General features: G+C 55.1%; 4 protein-coding genes across 4 annotated transcripts; 2 read left to right on the top strand and 2 right to left on the bottom strand.

Moving 5' to 3' along the window:
- Positions 1-3,007: 3,007 nt before the first annotated feature.
- C8A04DRAFT_35434 (uncharacterized protein) lies at positions 3,008-6,372 on the top strand (the record flags this gene model as incomplete). The annotated part of the gene is made up of 7 exons (XM_062783169.1): positions 3,008-3,514; positions 3,592-3,861; positions 3,960-4,421; positions 4,492-5,047; positions 5,108-5,229; positions 5,287-5,484; positions 5,545-6,372. The coding sequence occupies 7 exons, from the start codon at positions 3,008-3,010 to the stop codon at positions 6,370-6,372; spliced, it is 2,943 nt and encodes a 980-aa protein (XP_062639242.1).
- A 1,312-nt stretch (positions 6,373-7,684) lies between these two features.
- Positions 7,685-10,737, bottom strand: C8A04DRAFT_10307 (Spc98 family-domain-containing protein; the record flags this gene model as incomplete). The annotated part of the gene is made up of 3 exons (XM_062776532.1): positions 7,685-8,179; positions 8,239-10,220; positions 10,320-10,737. The coding sequence occupies 3 exons, from the start codon at positions 10,735-10,737 to the stop codon at positions 7,685-7,687; spliced, it is 2,895 nt and encodes a 964-aa protein (XP_062639243.1).
- A 616-nt stretch (positions 10,738-11,353) lies between these two features.
- On the top strand, positions 11,354-12,356 carry C8A04DRAFT_26354 (nucleophile aminohydrolase; the record flags this gene model as incomplete). The annotated part of the gene is made up of 4 exons (XM_062779905.1): positions 11,354-11,378; positions 11,449-11,461; positions 11,589-12,114; positions 12,183-12,356. The coding sequence occupies 4 exons, from the start codon at positions 11,354-11,356 to the stop codon at positions 12,354-12,356; spliced, it is 738 nt and encodes a 245-aa protein (XP_062639244.1).
- A 411-nt stretch (positions 12,357-12,767) lies between these two features.
- Positions 12,768-16,087, bottom strand: C8A04DRAFT_10260 (fungal transcriptional regulatory-like protein; the record flags this gene model as incomplete). The annotated part of the gene is made up of 6 exons (XM_062776517.1): positions 12,768-13,199; positions 13,359-14,040; positions 14,119-14,181; positions 14,236-14,851; positions 14,916-15,854; positions 15,934-16,087. The coding sequence occupies 6 exons, from the start codon at positions 16,085-16,087 to the stop codon at positions 12,768-12,770; spliced, it is 2,886 nt and encodes a 961-aa protein (XP_062639245.1).
- Positions 16,088-18,628: the final 2,541 nt, after the last annotated feature.

Consider the following 18,628-nt stretch of genomic DNA (forward strand, 5'->3'; position numbering starts at 1 on the left):
ATTGCTGTAACAAATATTAACTCAAAATTTACCTTACCTCATCGTTTACGTTCTATTCTGCGTCAAAATATTGCGATTTAACAGGCCGCAACGGAACTTACCAACCAGCATTGGCTCCCAACCTTTATTTTTAGTTTATTCTTGAAAAAAAGGGGAAGCTAGAATTTGTATTTAGCAAATACACCACGAGCTCCTCGCCCGACCAGCTCCATTGACTTTCTCCTCCCCGGTGTGGAGTCCTTTCATCCAGCCCCGTCTGGGGAACAGCTGTTTGCGGTGATAAACAGGAGGTGTCTTTTGTTCTATTTGCTTTTGTTTCTCTGTGCGACAGGTTGGCAACCAGCCTCCCTTTTCTTCTTTCTCCTTTTGTTTTCTCAAGTGGTACGGATACTGCTAGTTACATCTTGCTTCTGAGACCCCCCTTTCCCTCGGTTTAAACTCCGGAAGCTTCGGTGGATATGAGACGGGATGACTTGGCTTCATGATGTTGCCGATGATGTCAGGAGATGTCAAAATCGGGGGTTTTCAGGTGAATGATCCCCACATGGAGCTGATGGAGTTGCATTTGTGAGAGGAATAAGCAAAACCATGGCCTTTTGTACGAATAACCCCAAGCCTGTTCTCGGATATGAGGGTTAACATCTACGAGCCCAAGTGCGTCCCGAGAACGGGCAATAGAGCAATCGGCGCAGACGTGGCATAGGAGAGCATGGGTACACCGTGATGTGAAGCCAAGAAACGCGCAGCAGTTTTAACACTGCCACAACTCATTTTAATGAGATGCTCGGAAGAGACCGGATGCCCGGCCCCAAGCGATTGCTTTGGGGTCTCCCTGTGATCCACTTCTGGGGTTGTGAGTTCCTGTGGATTTTGGTTTACATGCGAGAGTGTGTCAGCGGCACGGGGTGTGTCCTGCAATCCTGGAATTCCAATGCAGATGGGGATCACCCCAAACGTGAGCATCTGACCCTCGAGTCTTCGTCGTCCCGACGATACAATAGCTACAGCGTCTTCTTTCTTTGAACGAGTACACTGCTGAAAGAACCGCCTCCTTGTCTCGGGACGACACCATCCAGTCTGGAGTTGTCTCTCGCCAGCAACAAGCAAAGCGCTTTTGCTGGTCACGTTCCACACATATACCCTTACCGCCAGTGTTCCACTCGCTCGGCGGCGGGCCCGGACGGGACTGCCTGCCTACCGCTTCTTGGCAAAGGCGATTTCGAGGCCGGCCGCGGGGTACTCCGGGGGTCACGTCGAGCGGGCGGTCTATCGGAGGTCTTGTTGTTTCTTCTCTTTTGTCGTGCATGGTCTACTGTGTAGGTATTACTTGTTACGCCCTGCTACTTCTTTCTGCGCACCAGGATCCCAGAACTGGGAACAGAGGCCGTTTGAACCTGTGCCGCAGCAGGGGGTAACACAACGTCACAGCCAGGCCAAGGTAAACTCGCACGGAACAAGCCAGGGCAGCTCCACCACGAGCTGGGCGGCCGAGACTGGTCGTTTCGATGTGTCCGAGCTTCCGCAAACCGGGGTCTGGCGGGAGCAGCGGGATCGCCTTGAGCTTCTCTCAGCTCGGTTTGGATGAGGATCCGGGAAGCTCGAGATCGCTGCGGGTGTTCCAGTCTGAATCACCCTTTGAAGGGGCCGCCAAGCTTTGATGTTTCGTCTATCCAAGCACCCATCTGGACGGACATGCAGAGATGCAGAGATGCATGCAGCGCGGTCTGTTGCGAGGCGGGGCCGGTTGAGCCAGGTGAGCCAGCCACGCAGGTTCGTGGGAGTGTGTGTGGGCGAGCCGCCGCGGCCCCGGCAGTACCAAGCCAAGGGCCTTGGAGCGGGACTCTTGAATGGAGGAGAAACGCCCTGAGGCTCGACGCGGCTGGAGAATCCTATGTAAATAAAAGGGGTTCTCGGTTGGTCGGGATTGGAGAAAAACCGCCGCGGGGCGTCGAGCTTCTCGGACTGGGGGTTGAGAGCGAGCCAAAGGTCGAGGTCAAGACAGGGAATTTCATGCCACCGGCTTGCACCTTCACTCACGCCCGTTCTCTGGCGACTTAAACCAACTGGCACGAGGGCAGGGGATGGACTTGGAAGGCCATGTTTTACCCCTCAATACGCTTGAAGATCTGGGCCCGGGTGCTATTGGGCGCTGCGATATACACTTGGTGAATATAGTGTAATGCCTATCAAAAACGCATCCGACCCCCATGCTCGGTGTTTTTGCGTTTCCCGAATCTCCAAAGAACTCGGGCATCTCGAAAGTTGAAATTTAGCGGAGTGGGAGAGTGCGCGTCAGACGGTGGCCCTTTCCACGGGAGCTGGCGCCAAGCACGGCCCCGTCAGGGCACGGGCCAGCACACTATCCCACATTGGACGCCGGGCCTGTGGCTAGCTCGGGGCTCGCGGGAGTGGGCGTGGTGTGTGTGCGCGCATGGAGTGGAGCTTATTCTCCACTGCCTGCCTCAGTCCATCAGCTTCCATTCCATCCACTGCCCCCGTCCACTGCATCCACCAATCCCTCAGCAAAGTCACCAACTTTCCTCCACTACCTTCCCCCTCCCCCGACCTGTTTATTGTAGATCGCAGGAAGGACCAGAGCACACGACAGCTTCGAGCCGTCTTTTTATTTTCCTTTCCACAGCCGCCACCTCCCCCCTCTTCTAAGATACCCATTTTCTTCGTGTTGTTACTGCTGATACCCGTTTTCCCACCGGGCGTAACGCCTCTCTTCTTCAGTCCTTCATTTAGCCCCAATTGCCTCGTTTCCTCCGCCGCCTTCGCCGCTACCGTCCCTTCGTCTACCCGCTCTTCTAACCCTTCCCCCGACAACCCCAACCTATCTATTTACCACCAATCCCACCGGTTACATCGCAGGCGAGTGCACGACTTGGTTTTCCTCGAGCCCGGACGACCAACAAAGAAATCCCCCCCACTCCCTCGATCATCCTCGAAACCACCCACCGACCATCCACTAAGGCGTGCGAGGGCTTCACAAATCTTCTCCAAGATGAATAAATTAACAAGCATGCGCCACTGGCCTGAGCGGATGAGTCCCGCCAACTTCAGTATGTCGCGGGCGAATATGGGCATGCAGGCAGCCATCAATCCCCGTCGAGACATGACAGCTCAAGGGCCGCCCCCGATAGCTGCTCCGCCCGTTCCGGACGGCCCGATTCACTACTCGTTCAATGTTCCCTTCGCCTCCGACCTGGCCGGCCCCAACACGGAAGACATCTTGCACGCTACGACCGATGCCGTGGTACGATGGACCCACCCCGAAGACGTTCCGGACGACATACCCGTCCACGAGCTGTTTGTGCACACCACGAACCTGAACCAGCTCCGTGAGCTTTGCCGGGAGATCACGTCAAATACCCTTCCCATTGAAGCTCACGTCCTCTCCACTACCCCCAAGATTGTCAACGGCCAGGTCACTACAGTGTCTCTCTCGGGTGCTCCGGAGTTAGTGTATCAGACGAGGGAAACTATTCTCAACCATACGCCGCTCTCATTGGTGGGTCTGCCCTGATGCATTTGTTGGCGGCACCTCTTTTTGGCCCGTTTTGCTAAACCAAAATCCCCTTCCAACAGCGCTGCACAACGGTTGTTGTGGACGGGAATCTTGTCGCCAGTCTGTCTGAGGGAGTCCTTAAGAAATCGGTAACAGATTTCTTGGATGAGACATCGGTGTTTTGCGGGGTCGACATCTTCCTGCTTGGCCCCAAGCTGACCCCCTTGACCGGGGGTCTGAACGGTGATGTGGACCTGCTTCGGGACCAGCGCTGGCGTGTAGCCATCTACGGAGACTACTTGTCCTCGGAACACGCAAAGACTAGAGTGCTCATCCACATTGACCAACTGGTATGCTCACCACCCAGCCATCACGCATCTATTTACCTGTCTCAAGCGGGGCGAGGGGAGGCGAGATTTACGTATGTGCTAACCACACCTTTGTGTAGCTTGGGAGAGTCGTCGATGCCACCATATTTGAGCCTTCGATGCACCAGCTGTTGTGTGGGCGCAATCGCAAGAACATCAAGTTGATCGAATCCGCCACCAACACAGCGATCTACTTCCCTCCCCCCTTTTCCAGCTGCTTCCGGTACTGCCCTCCCAATGCCCAGCGCCGTGATCCCTCCAAGGTCTTGATTACTGGTGAAACGCCTCAGGCCATTGAGCAGGCCAAGTACCGTATTCATGAGCTCCTCACCCGGACGAGGCTCTTTGTCAAGGATGTGACCATCCCCCCTGCCAAGATCGACAGCATCTTGCTCAGCCGTATGGATAAGGTCCGAAGGATCACTGAGGCCAACGGCGCTTTTATCATCTTCCCCTCACTCGGGTCAAGGAAAAGCCTCGTGCGTGTGCAGGCTGTTGAAAATTTGCATGTAGAGCGCTCTCTTCGTGAGCTCATGGCTTTGGTAAGCTCCCCCACCCCCACCTTTTAGTTCGGCTTGTGATGACAGTGGGTGTTAACTCTTCCGAACCAAGGTGGGCCAATTTTACACATCGTCGTGGATCTCCTTGCAACCCGATACCCACCACCAGCCTAGCAACCAGGACATCCAGGCCATGCTTGGTGACATCTGTGCTAACTCGGATTCCGACGTCTCCTTTGATCGGCAATCCTTTACTCTTACAGGGTCCGACGAGTCCATCAAGGCTGCCCTGATGGTTATCTCCCAGATCAAGTTCGCCGTCCACGCTCCGTACCAGATCAGGGTCCGCATCGAGCTAGCCAACGAGCACAAGGAGTTTGTCAGTGGCAAGAAGAATGGCAAGATTAACAAGATCATGGGGAACAGCAACGTTCAGATCATGTTCGACAACTTTGGCGAATACAACTTCAATATCGAGGTTATTGCGCAGGCGTATGAATCTCTGAAGCAGGGCCTGAGTCTAGTTGAACAGGAGATGCCGGCCTCCATCTCATTCCATGTGCCTGATCAGTACCACAAGCGTATTATCGGCATTGGCGGGCAGCACATCCAGCGCATCATGAAGAAGCACTCGGTGTTCGTCAAATTTTCCAATGCTATGGATCGCGGTAGGTGTCTATTGTGCTCGACCGAATAGAGAAAGTGTGGTTGCTAACCTTTCTTTCAAGGTGGTATGGGCCGTGAGGATGATGACAGCCGTGTGGACAATGTCATTTGCCGCACCCCGGCTCGCAACGCCCAAAATCTTGAGCTTGTCAAGAGTGAAATTCTGGAGATGGTGGATCGCGCAGTAAGCTTTTGCCTTGATCCTTTTGCTGCCAAAAAGCCCCTACTAACGTGTCTGTAGGACTCCGAATTCACGTCTCAGGTTGTCAACGTCGACCGGCTCTACCACCGCCAGCTCCTCACTCGACTTGCCGAGATTGAGGACTTGGAGAGAACGTGGAATTGCAAGATTGTCTTCCCTAGCACTGAGCAAGCCAGCGACGAGGTGACCGTGACTGGACCCCAGTGGCTTGTTCCCAAGTGCATTGATGAATTTCTGGTAATATTCAAGAGTCTCTTTATGCACTGATCCCCCACATTCAAACTAACACTGCCCTAGGGTATGGTCCCTGACAAGCACGAAGTCGTCCTCGAGCGAGCGTCTCCTGTGATCAAGTATCTCGAATCTCCCGACTTTGTCCAGACCATCATCCCGAAACTCAAGAACCAGTACGAAGTCGAGCTTACTGTTCACGAGAATGCCGAGGAGCGCACCGAGGATGGGTCACCCACGGTTACCCTCCTCTGGACCTTCACCCGGAACAATGCCGGCGGTCTCCGTGACGCTATGGACTTCCTCCACGCCCAGTTCGCCACCGCAAGCGTCGAACCTGTCATCATCAAGGGTGCCATCCCGCGCCCCAAGTCGGACACGTTTGAGGAGTCGCTCCCTTTCTTTAACTCTAAGCTGCTTCAGCATGCACCCGCCCCGGTGGCGACCGATTCCCCGACCCGGCCCACTTTCGGAGAGGAGGTTGCCCGCGAGCGGAGCATCCTTGCCTGCCTCCGGAAGCCCGGAAGCATGTCATCCATTTCCTCGTTCCTAGACCGCCGAAAGAACAGCTCACAGTCGGCGGCCAATTTTTTCAAGGGCTCCAGCAACGTCTCCAAGTCGTCGCTCATTTCGATCGAGTCGACACGCAGCTTTAACGCTGACCGCAACCCCTGGAACGATAGCGGCGTCAACCTCCCCGATGACGACGGCAACATCTGGGGCCCACCGACCGGCCCGACGTATGTCAATGGGCTCGACAAGCTGACGGTTCCCTTGCCCGGTGACGCCACGCCGCGCCACCACCCCCGACAGTCTGCCGACAGCGGACGCCCCTCTACATCTCATTCCACCAATTCAGGATACCCCGGCCCTCTTTCTGGGCCATTTCGTTAGAGATTCCCCCCGTCATGGTTCTTCAGACTTTTGCGAGGCTTTTTAGACAACGGAGTCTTTGTGCGCTCTCCGTTTTTCTTTTTTACGTCGAGTGGTGAGGAAAAGAGAAATACCCCTACGGCTGGATATACCCCTGGCGCAAAATACCCTGGTAGTTGCTCTCTGCATTTGATTGGTTGCCGTTGTTTCCGTTGTTTTCAATCTCAATGTTAGGCTTGTCGTTTTTTTGTTTCTTGTTCTCTTTTCCAGTTTGCAGTTTGCATTTATCTTGCCCAGTTTCAAGTCTTGCCCTTTTCTTCCTCCATTTCCCCACTCTAGTAGTCCTGGGAGACGGATTGGAAGAATAAGCACTCAGCATGGGTCGAAGGGAAAGGATGTGGATGGATCACTTTGCTGATTATGACTGTGGTGCAAGGAACGGAGAAAGTTCCTTGTTTTTCTTTGGAACAAAGGAAGGGGGACGGGAATGGGTTGCAATGGTCAATGAATTTTTTGATGCAGTCATGACATGACGACCCTTGAGCTGGTTGTTGGTATACCTTACATGAAATAAGAAAAAAGAATAGTGGAGGTATCGGAGGTAGGTGCGGTCTGAATTCGGTTTTGTTGTGGCAGATGGGGGATTCAACATTTAAGAAAATACGAATCTGAGTTTGAGATTCAACAAGTTGTTCGCAGTGTACCAATTTAAATCGTGAGTCCATCACTTCTAATATGGTTCAGTCGCAATAATGGGAGTTGAAAAGTTACATGTAGCCAGAGTCATGGCCATGCCTTTTAACTTTCTAGGAGAGCAATTCAGGGGGGAAATATGGCGAACGTAACAAACGTCCACCGGGGACACCGAATGGTAAATGCACAACAAGCAAGAACAGCTGCAAACTTGAGGTCCACCTATGATTTATCAAACGGGCAAGTTCATATTTGACATCATCCATGGGGGGTTACTCCCGCTCGCTTCAAATACTACTACTCTCTTCTTTTCCCTCCCCATGGGTAGTCGTGAAGCGGTCCATGAAGAAACTAATGTCGACCAACATAACATAGATAACCACAGCATACTGGGTCACCACTCCTCCCGAACAGAAGACGAACGGGTTATCCGTAAGGAGGAAAGAATAGGCCTTCTGGCACCTCCTACTCTATGTTTTTCCCATCGTTATTCGTAGTAACGCCCGTCTCGTTGGTTACGTAAAACAACAACAGGGGCTGTCGTATCATCACACAAAAAAGGAAAAAAAACTGAACCGCCAGCCCCCTTTCTGGAACGACTTCCCCATCTTCCTTCCATTCACTTATCATATCATATCATTTATACCCCGCCATCCTCCTCCCCACCCCTCATCCCGGCGTACTCCGTCCCCTGGTTCGCTGTGCTCAAGCGCGCGCACAGGCTCAACAGCACGACAGTTTCCGTTGCGGCGTAGTGGTTGAGTGCGTCGAGTAGGATCTGTAGGTGCCGGCTGAAGTTGGTTTCCCACTTGCGCATGACATCGAAGAGTTCGGCGATGCGGGCCTCGTCTGTTGCGCCGGGGCCGGGGCCGGTGGAGTTGGAGTCCGGGGGCTGGAGGATGGAGGAGTTGGGGTCTTGTGGGTTTTGGGTTTGGTTCTGAGGTTGGTTCTGGTGGGATTGTTGGGGGTGGACTTTTTGGGTGCGGATCGTTTGGAAATGGCGCCATTGGTCGTCGGTCATGTTTGGGGGTTTGGTGGTGCCTGAAAGGTCGGGGTCGGCCTTTTCAAGTTCGCGCGAGACCCAGTTGGTGTAGGTGGCGAAGACGGTGCAGGTTTGCATGAGTTTGGAGTGGATCTGGGAGTGGTGTTGTTAGAATAGAATAAGGGGTTCGATATACGGTGAGGAGAACTTACCCTCAACAGTTTGCTGTTGGTTAGCATGCACTCCTTGAGGCAGGTGTCGAGGAAATCCACATGATCCTGCATCAGCTCATCAACCGTGCGGTCGACACCCGTGGTTGAACCACTGGCTGCACCATCTTGGCCAGTACCACCGCCGCTCTTCCCACGCAGCCGTGCCATTAGGCTCTGCCAGTTTGGCTCGATGACCTCGGCGGTGCAGAAGTACAGGAGCTGCTGAACAAACACCAGCATGCGTGCGCGTAAGGTCCAGACCCGACGTTTCCAGATCTCCAGCCTGCGTACGGACGACTTGTATGACCACACAAACCCGCTGGTGTGGGTCTGCCATGTTGTTGATAACTGCGACTCCAGGTACCGCAGTGAGAGGAGGTATCGGAATAGGGCTTGGTAGCGCCAGACAGTCTTGCGGCTGATGACGAGCGACACCGGGAAGGGAACAGCATAGTCGAGTTGAAGCGACGTAAAGCCGTTGGCGTTTTTGTCACCTTCTAAGGGCTGGTTGCTGGACAACGGCTGTAGCGTCTCGCCTTGCTCGATTCCAGTGATGTTGACAACACGTTGGAGTGACTTAGTGAGCGTGATCTCATTCATCTCGACCTTGACGTCCTCCTTAAATGGATCGAGGGACACCACACTACCTGGCTGCCGGAGTACAAGATCGAGAAGTGACTGCAACTTGCCCGTGTTGACCGACTTGACGGGTTTCCGCAACTCGGAAGCGCTCAGCTCGAGGAAGTAGGAGAAATAGTCGGAGGGGTCCAAAAAGAAGTAGTGTTTCAACGACTGCAGTCTCGCTGGGAGCCCGTGTGCCGTCAAAAGTAGTCGCATCAGAGACTCGTTTGCGTGAGCATAGGCGTTGTTGACGTTATCTAGGAACCGGTTGTCGTCGAACGATATTGGCACGTCTTTGACCCGCAGGCTCACGTCGACCCCGCCACACTCCCTGACAACGTTCAAGTACTTGCCAGCCAGCAAGACCTTGTCTTTGACACCTTCGAGCTGAGGTGGTACGTCGTGGTCTCGGATCGTGTACCGGCGTTCCCAGTATTCGTCGGTGTAGTCTTGTTCCAACCTCTCTCGTCGAATGCTCCGTTGTTCCTTGATTAGGAATTCCGCATGCGGGTCGTTGATCCCTCCGTGGTGTAGCCACTCGTTCAGCATCTGCATGTATGGGCGGCTGGCGTCCCGTAGGAGAGTAGTCAAGAGGGCGCGGGCCGCGGGGTCTCCCGACATGGATTCTAGCCTCTTGGTGATCAACCCAAGTACGACCCCGCCCTTGCATATCTTTTTCCCCGTCATATTGCCCGGTACCAGTTCGCCACCTTCCCTCAACTGCTCCAAAATATGATCCACATCGTCGTTGTCGTCGCTCGACTCGTCCGTCTCGTCGTCTAGGAGGGCATTTCGTTTCAACAGCTCGTGCGCCACGGCGTAGAGTTGAGCCAACATGTGGCTAGTCGGTAGAACGTGCACGTTCAAGACATGCAGGGTGAAAGAGTCGTCGCTGAGGAATTGGGTCTCAAGTTGGGCCACCATGACGAGGTACTCCTGCAGCAACTTTCGTATTGACGCACACAAGGCGTGATTGACCGAGCCAAACTCCTCCCGGCTCTGGACATCAACAAAGGTCTCTAGTGCCGTGTAGTGGCTGGCCATGCGCAGCATAGATTGTGTGAGGTCCAGCAAACTCGGGTCCAGCCCTTGAAGAATGCGCCATTGCGGCCCGGAAAGTCGATCCCGCTCCTCGAATGCGTTGTATCCTTTCGCAAATCGAATGTACTGGCCTTCAAACCCCATGAACACAAACAAAAGGTCCTCGATAATGACGGCCTCCTGTGCCTCGAGGGAGAGATCTTGTAGAGGTTTCGGTTGCAGGGCCTGGGGCGCGGTGGAAGCTAGTGGGGGGATGGATATGCGGCAAGCTAGGGGGGCTGTCGTATGCGGTAACAAGACGGCTTCGGGCTCCCATACAGCTGGTGGGAGTTTGTCTAATGCCGCAGGGGTTAGTCTCAGCTATCTGCTCCATCTTATGCGCAACAAGTAAGATACCGTAAAGAGGAAGGGTAAATTACCTGCCACGGGTGTCTCCTGGCGCATGTCCCTCCTCGGCTCGGGGGCTCGTTGCTTAGATCCATCTGCCGTCCTCGTCCTATCGCTGACAGTACCACGGCGCTGGGGGCTCTTAGTCCGGCTGATAAAGGTTTCCCGCGTAGTTACTTGCGTCCGCTCCGTGCGACGCTCCTCGAATGAGCTGTTGGTCGAGCGTGGGCCGGGATGGCCCGACGTCGACCGCTTGTGGGTGCTCTCGGCATACCGGCTGCCGGTCCTCTGCTCAGGTCCCCTACCAAACGATCCCTCCCTGAAGAGGCCCGGGTGCTCGGCAGCCACGCGTGGCCGCGACGAGGCAGATGCCCCGGAGCCTCGATCAGGCAGTCCCGCGGCGCCGCTGCTTCTCTTTTCCGCATATGAGGACGGTCTGGTGCCCGACATGATTGTGCCGCTCTACATGGGTAATGGAGTCATGCGGGTGGGCTTCGTCGTCGTCCGGTCGTGCGGTTGGTGATGGGGGCGAAGTCGGGTTATGGCGGAAGTCTCTGGTGCAGGTTCGGTCATGGATCATAGCATGGGTTCCGGAAGAGACAATGGATGTGGTTATTGCCAAGTCGAGAAACTGGATGCCGGTAAAGAGCTGCCACTCGGGCCAAAGCGCGACTTGCAGAGGGACGCGATCGCTAGCACCTTGCCGTTTTGAGCTTGGCGCGTTTGCTTGTGTGAATGTGGGGTGTTCATGAAGGTACCTCTGCCCAAGTACCGACAAGGGTGCGAAGCCCAGGTCAGCCCGTTGGCCGCCTGGAGAACAGTGGGGAGCTTTCGTCGCCCTTCCGTGCCTGGAGCTTCAGCTGCGAATCCAAGCCCGCCGCAACAACCTCCACAACTTCCCGACCCTGCAACTGCCCCGCAACATCGCCAGTACGAGGACCACGACGACAACCACAGCTTGCCGCCGTTTTTACGACGAAAAGGAACACCTCTAACGGCCGAGTGACCACCATACACAACCCCTTAAGATACCCGAATCGAACATTCACCCCGCAATACCGCCAAGATGTTTATGGCAAGGTCGGAATATGGTGAGTACTCGAAGGGACCTTGAGTTGCTCAGCAATAGTGCTTTTTTGCTAACGTGGTGGTGCCCAACAGACCGGGGGATCAAGTATGTCGACCTCTTTTGACTACCATGTTTTCCCCAGCGCTACTCTCTTGAACCCCTCCCCCTCACCTACCGAGCAGCCCACGAACCTACCCTCCGAAAACTAACTACCCCCCGCCCCTCTATCCAGCACCTTCTCCCCCGAAGGCCGCCTCTTCCAAGTCGAGTACTCCCTCGAAGCGATCAAGCTCGGCAGCACGGCCATCGGCGTGGCCACCTCAGAGGGCGTGATCCTAGGCGTGGAGAAGCGCGTGACGTCAACGCTGCTAGAGACCTCCTCCGTCGAAAAGATCGTCGAAATTGACCGGCACATTGGGTGCGCCATGTCCGGCCTGCAAGCCGACGCGCGGTCGATGGTGGAGCACGCGCGGGTCGAGTGCCAGTCGCACGCCTTCAACTACAACGAGCGCCTGCGTGTCGAGTCGTGCACCCAGGCCATCTGCGACCTGGCCCTGCGGTTCGGCGAGTCGGCTGACGGCGAGGAGAGTATCATGAGTCGCCCTTTTGGCGTGGCTCTGCTGATTGCGGGCTACGACGAGGACGGGCCGTCACTGTACCACGCCGAGCCATCGGGTACTTTTTACCGGTACGATGCCAAGGCTATTGGGAGTGGGAGTGAAGGGGCCCAGGCGGAGCTGCAGAACGAATACCACAAGGTCCGTCGAATCCCTCATGTTAATTCTGTTCTGGTATACACTGATACTGACCTGGTTGGGTTGAACAGTCCCTTACGATTGCCGACGCAGAGACGCTCGTGCTCAAGACACTCAAGCAAGTAATGGAGGAGAAGCTCGACGCCAAGAATGTACAACTGGCCAGCGTCACCAAGGATCGCGGCTTCAGAATATACACGGATGAAGAGATGGCCTCGGTGGTTGAGCGGCTACCGGCGAATTAATAGCAAGATTTCTCTACCGCAGATGTAACTATCTAGAGTAGGGAGGGAGGGTCGTGGGAATTTGGGAGGGATGAGACTGTGGGGAGGTTAGCCGGGAAGTCCGGAGAAACAGATCCGGAGCCTTGCTCACAAGTGTTGCTTCCCCCCCTGATGCCGGCGGATCCTAGGTTTGTTCCTGTGTTATTAGCGAGACGATTATGTTGCCAAGGACGATTCACCAAGGGCCAACTGATGAACACGACCAAGAGACATACAAGTACATGCACAAGGATACATATAAATACACATACCCCGCCCCTTTCTACAGACCCTTCAGCCCTGGCGAGAAACCAGGATCACGGAAGACTTGCAAGACGGACCAAGAATGGCACACGCCAGACTCCTGACCCTATTCCCCACCCTCCTACATCATCACTCCTCCCCTAGATCCCCCTCATATCTCCCAAACTGATCCGTATCCGCCACTTCCTGGTCGTCACGCCCACCTCGGTCCCCATCCGCCTCATCAATAACCAAGGCATCCAAATCGTTCTCCACACTCAACAGCCCCATCGCATAATGCGCCTGCTCCGATCTAGCCAACACCAATCGACTCTCACTCGCCTCAAGCTCTTGAATCCGCCTGTCAATACGCCGCGGCCGGTTCCAGACCGATTCCCCGTCGTGGAATATCGGTCCAAGCTCCGGTGGGCTGTGATACGGAGGGCCACGCCCCACCTCGGCGGCCTTGTTCCACCCGGATTCGCACCCGTCTGCGATTTGGCGCGCGGATTGCCAGCCTGTAAGTCGGGTGATGTCGCGGAGACGGCGGATAGCCCAGTGCCGTTGGTGGATATCTTGAAACTGTATTTGTGGAGAGGGGGGTTAGCGTTGTGTTTTGGCGGGAGTGGAAGGGTCAAGGATGAAAAAAGGGGGTGAAAAAGGGGGTAAGGGACAAGCAAAGCATACCTGAATACCAGCCACGAATAGGGGGAAACAGCTCTCAATAAAAGCCGCGCCCACTAGTGTGCTGATGGCCGATACATGCGTGGTATCCTCATGCAAACCGGCACAGATACGCGCAATCTCGTTCGCCCACCGGCCTGTCTGCGGAGCGGCCATGCCTGCTGCAATCACGGCAACGGGAGGCATCGACGGATGCGATCGGTGCAGAACGATAAGGCCCATGTAGTAGTTCAACCAGATCCCCGCGATGCTGTACGTGCGGTACATGAGGGCAGGTCCAAAGGGTGTCATCTCAGGCGGCGCGACATCGGGCGCCATGGGCTCAAAATCTGGTCCTAACCGGGCGCGGAAGATCTCGAACGCTTTTCGGATCTCTTCCCACTCTTGCAGGGCTTGGGTAGTGGATGTGTCAAGATCCACCCCTTCGGTTGAATCGCTAGTGGGTGATGATTCGCGTGGTGGTGTGAACCCCCTGGGTATTGCGACGCGCCCCGAGGTGGGAATTAGCCCGGGGAACGTGGGCGGCGATTGACCGCGGCCTGCCCCTGGCGCTGGCCCTGCTTGCCCGGGTCCTTGGCTGGGAGGAGGAGCGCTGCCAGGACCACCGCCAGGACCGCCACGGCCTTGGCCAAGAGGTGGGCCTTGTGCCTTTCTTGCCTTCCGCTTTCTGGTCAGATCCCGGGCCGCAAAGCTGGCGAGCCGGCCAAGTAGTAAAAGAGAAAAGTCGAAGGTGCCATGGCTGTGGAGAGGGACGGAAAAATTATACGGTTAGCCCCGTACGCAGAAAGATATTGCTGGAGTATGGACATAGACTTACATGGAATCTATCCTTCCGAACGGACCACGCGGTACGCACTGGGTCCAGTGCTTGTAATCCATTCTGACGTTGGTTAGCAACGTCCATACAGCTGAGCATGGCAAAGGACTCCCTCACAATGGACGAGTTCCACCCAGGAAGCTCTGATAGACATCCATCTTGCAGTACCACCAATATAGATCACGGAGTTGTTCGTATGTCTCGACATCTCGTTCCGTGATACGCGACGGCTGATGCTGGTCACCGAAAACATACCCATTGGGGAGCTCATAATCCACGCTTTGGCCGGTCAGCTGGTAGATCAGCTCGTAGTCGACAGCCGCGTGGTCCACACTCAGATCCCCATGCGAGGCAAAACACACTTCGTTGCACTGGTGCTCTCCGAGGATTCGCTCCCTCTGCTGTCTTTTGAAGGCCAATACATCTTTTGTCATGCGCCTGAGGGGAATGTCTTTGATGATAGCTCGGCCGCCCCACATGTGCTTGCACCATTTGTCGTGATCCGAGTTCCAGACCTCGTAGAAGCCGAGTAAAAGCGTGGCGGCGAGTGTGGCCGGCTGCGTTCGTTTGTAGGGGCTCTGATAGTTCTTTGCGACTCTCCTGAGGCACAGATGGTAGTGTTTCATGGCAGCAGTGGGGGGCGTCCCGTTGAGTTTGGCCATCTGCAGGCTGCCTAGTGCAAGCATGGCCTGCATGAGAGCAGGGTGGTTGAACGCCATGATCGGGAAGGTATCTAAAAATCAGGTTAGTCATACTTTTACAGGCATTAATGGTCGTCTTGCCAGGCTGCCACCGACATGTCCATATGTGTTGACGCTGTTTCGGAACTGGATGTCCTCGAAACATTGGGGTCGGGTCAAACGGATGCCTCTCATACATCGACATGCTGTGGCCTGTAACGTTGACAAAATACCAAAAGATGGTGGCGGTCTGCGTGTCGTTCAGGGGCGAGCTTGCTGAGGAGGGGGTGTACGTGTCGAGTATGTTGTCGTCCACCAAACCCCCAAACGAACGAATCCTAATCCCATACAAATCCCGCTGGGGTTCTAACCGCCTGGCAACCTGGATACCGAGGTCGTTGGAGTCAAGATGAAAGCGATGAGAGTCCAGAGGAGTGTCATCGTCCGAATCCGCCATTGAGGCTTCATCATCTGATTGCCAATAACCCTCTTCCGCAGCCAAGGGTTGGTGGCGTGGCTGAAACCCATCGTTGCTGGGAAGGAAAGCGTGCTGCTGGGGGTTATACAGAGTGTTGGCGGCGTCCTCGATAGTCCCATCATCGGCGTATATCTCTCCGGAGGTGGGTGGTTGTCCGTGACTTTGGGAAGAGTTAATATCATAGCCAAGAAAAGGCGGACTAGGCAAGTGCTGAGCTGCTGGGTCGAAATCGGAGCTGCCGCTGAACGAGGGTTTCCCAGGCCCCTGCTGCTGGGAGGTGGTGGGGGGCACAGTCCCGAGATATTCAGCGGGTGATGGTTTCGGAGCGATCACAGGAAGCAATACTTGAGACGAGCCTGCAGCGTTTTGCGCCGTGGATACCTGTGCGTCGGCAAATGCGTCCTGACTTTGGCGATGGTTGTAAACGGGATTCCTGTAGAGGTGGCCTGAGGGAAACGACCCCAGGGGCTTCTTGAAGGTGAGTCGTTGACTGTAGCCCTCACAGTCACGCTTGGACTTGATGCAGTTGTTACAAATTGGCTTCCCCTCATCACACTTGATACGGCGTTTTCGACACGCTAAAAGTTAACGTGAAGGGTTAGGGACGCAAGGCATACGAGATTCTCTAGCCTACCACGAGGGTACGGGCCGACTCACTGAGGCACCCAGTCTTCGTCCTCCTCTTCGCCGCCGCTTTCTTTGATGCGTCCGGGGGTTGGTCTTTATTGTCACCAGCCCCAGAGCCAGTCGGTCGGTCGGCTTCTCCTGGCGGGGAAGGATTGGTGGTCGGTTGTGGCTCAGCGGGCTCCATGATAGGGTAAAATGGACACGATTGTGGCCGGAAAGTCCGTTAAAAAAACGTAGACGGCAAGACTGCCGTAGGGATGTGAAAGTTGTCGAGCTGCTCACAACAGACTAACAGCTCTGTCTACATAATATCCTGAAAGGAGGGAATTCGTGACCCAAATTCCAGGGTAATAGTTAAGGGCACGGAGGATAAAACGGGGTAGTGTGGTCTTGGGAGTGTTGTCGCGTCGAGGAGAACTCCACGGCAGAACCCTGAAGTCAATATGAGCCAACCACAGAAGAAGGATAGGAAGCGTCGCGGACTCAGGAATTAGCGTGCCAGGTAAGCTCCGGCGCCAGGCTGAGCAGCGGAGGTATCTAGGAGCTAAGAGAACTGCTGTGGGCAGTGGGACTACGCCGTTCGGGTGGCACCAAGACAGGTTTAGTTGATGTCACTAACCTCCCGCGTGTCGATCGCCGGGTTCTTAGGGTTCCCGTTGAACGCCAATACCTGGGGCCAAGGCGAAATCGAGTACTGGCTCCTCCATAAAAATTCGGTGCCTTTTGGGGGCAGGGGGTGGGAAAAGGGGTTGCAGAAAAATGAATCTGGGTGTGACTTCGGTGTGGGAGAGCCGACGACTTGCAGTTGCCGTTCAAGGGCGGCGCGCGGCAAGAAGACGCCAGGACAGGGAGTGGACCAACCTTTTTACTGTGTTCCCGGCGGGACGACCCGGGGGCTAGTGTAGTGTAGGGAGAGGCCGTCACGCTGTTGCCAAACCCAGAATGGGGGAAAAAAGGGTTTCCTCCCTTTCTTCCGCACGGATCCATCCCAGGCCGATTGGATGGTTTTGTCGTCTGATGTACGACTGTGCCGTAGAGGTAGCGGCAGGCAATGCGCGGCCGGATTCCGCTGCACGGGCGACTCCTTGACTTGGGCAATCCACCGCTGTGGCGCTTATTTTAATGATTGTACTATGTAGTGTAGTATCACGGCTGCTGGAAGGGAGTGGTGCTGGCGCGTGAGATCAGCAGGCTGCATCTGCTGACGCCGAGCCTACACTAAGCAGAGAGATGGGGACTTCCATCCTCCATACAAGGGTGATGTTGTATTCTCCTGAGCCTGGAATGCCCTGCGACAGCGTCAACACGCCAGAACACTTTTGAGCGGGCCTGATAGGAGGCGCCAAGAACAGGGCCTGTAGCGTGTAAGCTTCACACCGGCAAAAGGCCTGGAAACTTGGGAGAAAGGAAATCTTTGAGAGACCCGAGAGCGCCGAGGTATCGTGTGCCTCGGTTTCTTCCACTTCAAGGAGCGACACAAACTGCACCTATCGCCTTCCCCCCCCCCCCCCCCCCCCCGCCAGGACCAGACTAGACCTGTACAGGGATCGGCAAGATCGATGCGCCCTCTCCGCATGTCCGCGATGTGCGGAGCGGCAGGAGCGTTGAGCGCGGGGGGCAGCTGAACCCCGCTTTAGCCTCACTGGGTACGTGACCTCAACCCACGCCGCAGGAGGTAAGGTATCTTGGCCCTCGGTTGACTTCTCACTACAAGTTGGACCTGTCACGGTCTCCCTAAAGCTGCACGTTTGGCACTGCCCATTCCCTGACCAGTAAAGTTTCGTGGGTTGGGGTACTGTTAACTAACGGTAGTAAACCAGCATCTCGTACTGGCTAAAAATCGCCAGATCAAATCCCAACTTCTGTACGATGAGCGGTTTACAAGAGGTAGCGAAGAAACAGGCGAGACAGGGCCTTGAAGTGGCGCTGTAGCACACCCCTCCGAAAATCCGGGGTCCTGTCTTGTAGAATAGGTGGCTAGTTAGCCGATTGAGAGAGATATGAAGCACCTACCTTAATTAATGGGTACCTGGAAGACGGTAACACCTCGGACATATCATTGCCGCACCCGGTGGTTCATCGACGTTTTCGGCTCCCGAGATCAGCGTGAAAACACAGGGGCGGACAATTTGGGGAGCCTCCGGACGAGATTCGTATAAAGAATGATCCAGTGTATGCCGTGAGATATTGATGTGTGGTGAAGAGCCTGGGGGGCCAAATCATGGGGTCAGCCCTTGCTGAAGTGCCGAAGATAAAATAAAATAAAAAGTTCATGCAAAAGAGCGAACCGAGTAGGTAAGGGATGACGGGAAACGTGTTGTGAGAGGGCAGCGCTTCTCGGGGCCGAAAAACAGTGACACGGGCCAGTCGAAAAAGAAACGGCGGTCGCTCATTCTTCAATTATAACCGTTCCAGTGTGTCTTGATTCCGGGCTGGGTTCCAAGGGCCTTGAAATCTAGCTTTCGGCGACTTCGCGGCAACCTGTACACTATGTAAGTGACCGGTTCCGATGAGTTCCTTCACGTTAAGAGCCACGTGGTTTGGGCGCCAGATTGTGGAGGGATCTGGACTAATTGGTGTTTGCGGCTCCGTAATCTGGGAATGATGCACGTGCAGCAGACCCACAACAGGATCCTTGCTCAATGACCCACTAAATTTTTCTGATCGCTTGAACTCTCAACGACCACACCTCTAGATTGCGCGACTACGCCGACACAGCACAATC

The sequence above is a fragment of the Dichotomopilus funicola genome (genome assembly GCF_033296635.1).
Source record: "Dichotomopilus funicola strain CBS 141.50 unplaced genomic scaffold C8A04scaffold_12, whole genome shotgun sequence".
NCBI lineage: Eukaryota > Fungi > Ascomycota > Sordariomycetes > Sordariales > Chaetomiaceae > Dichotomopilus > Dichotomopilus funicola.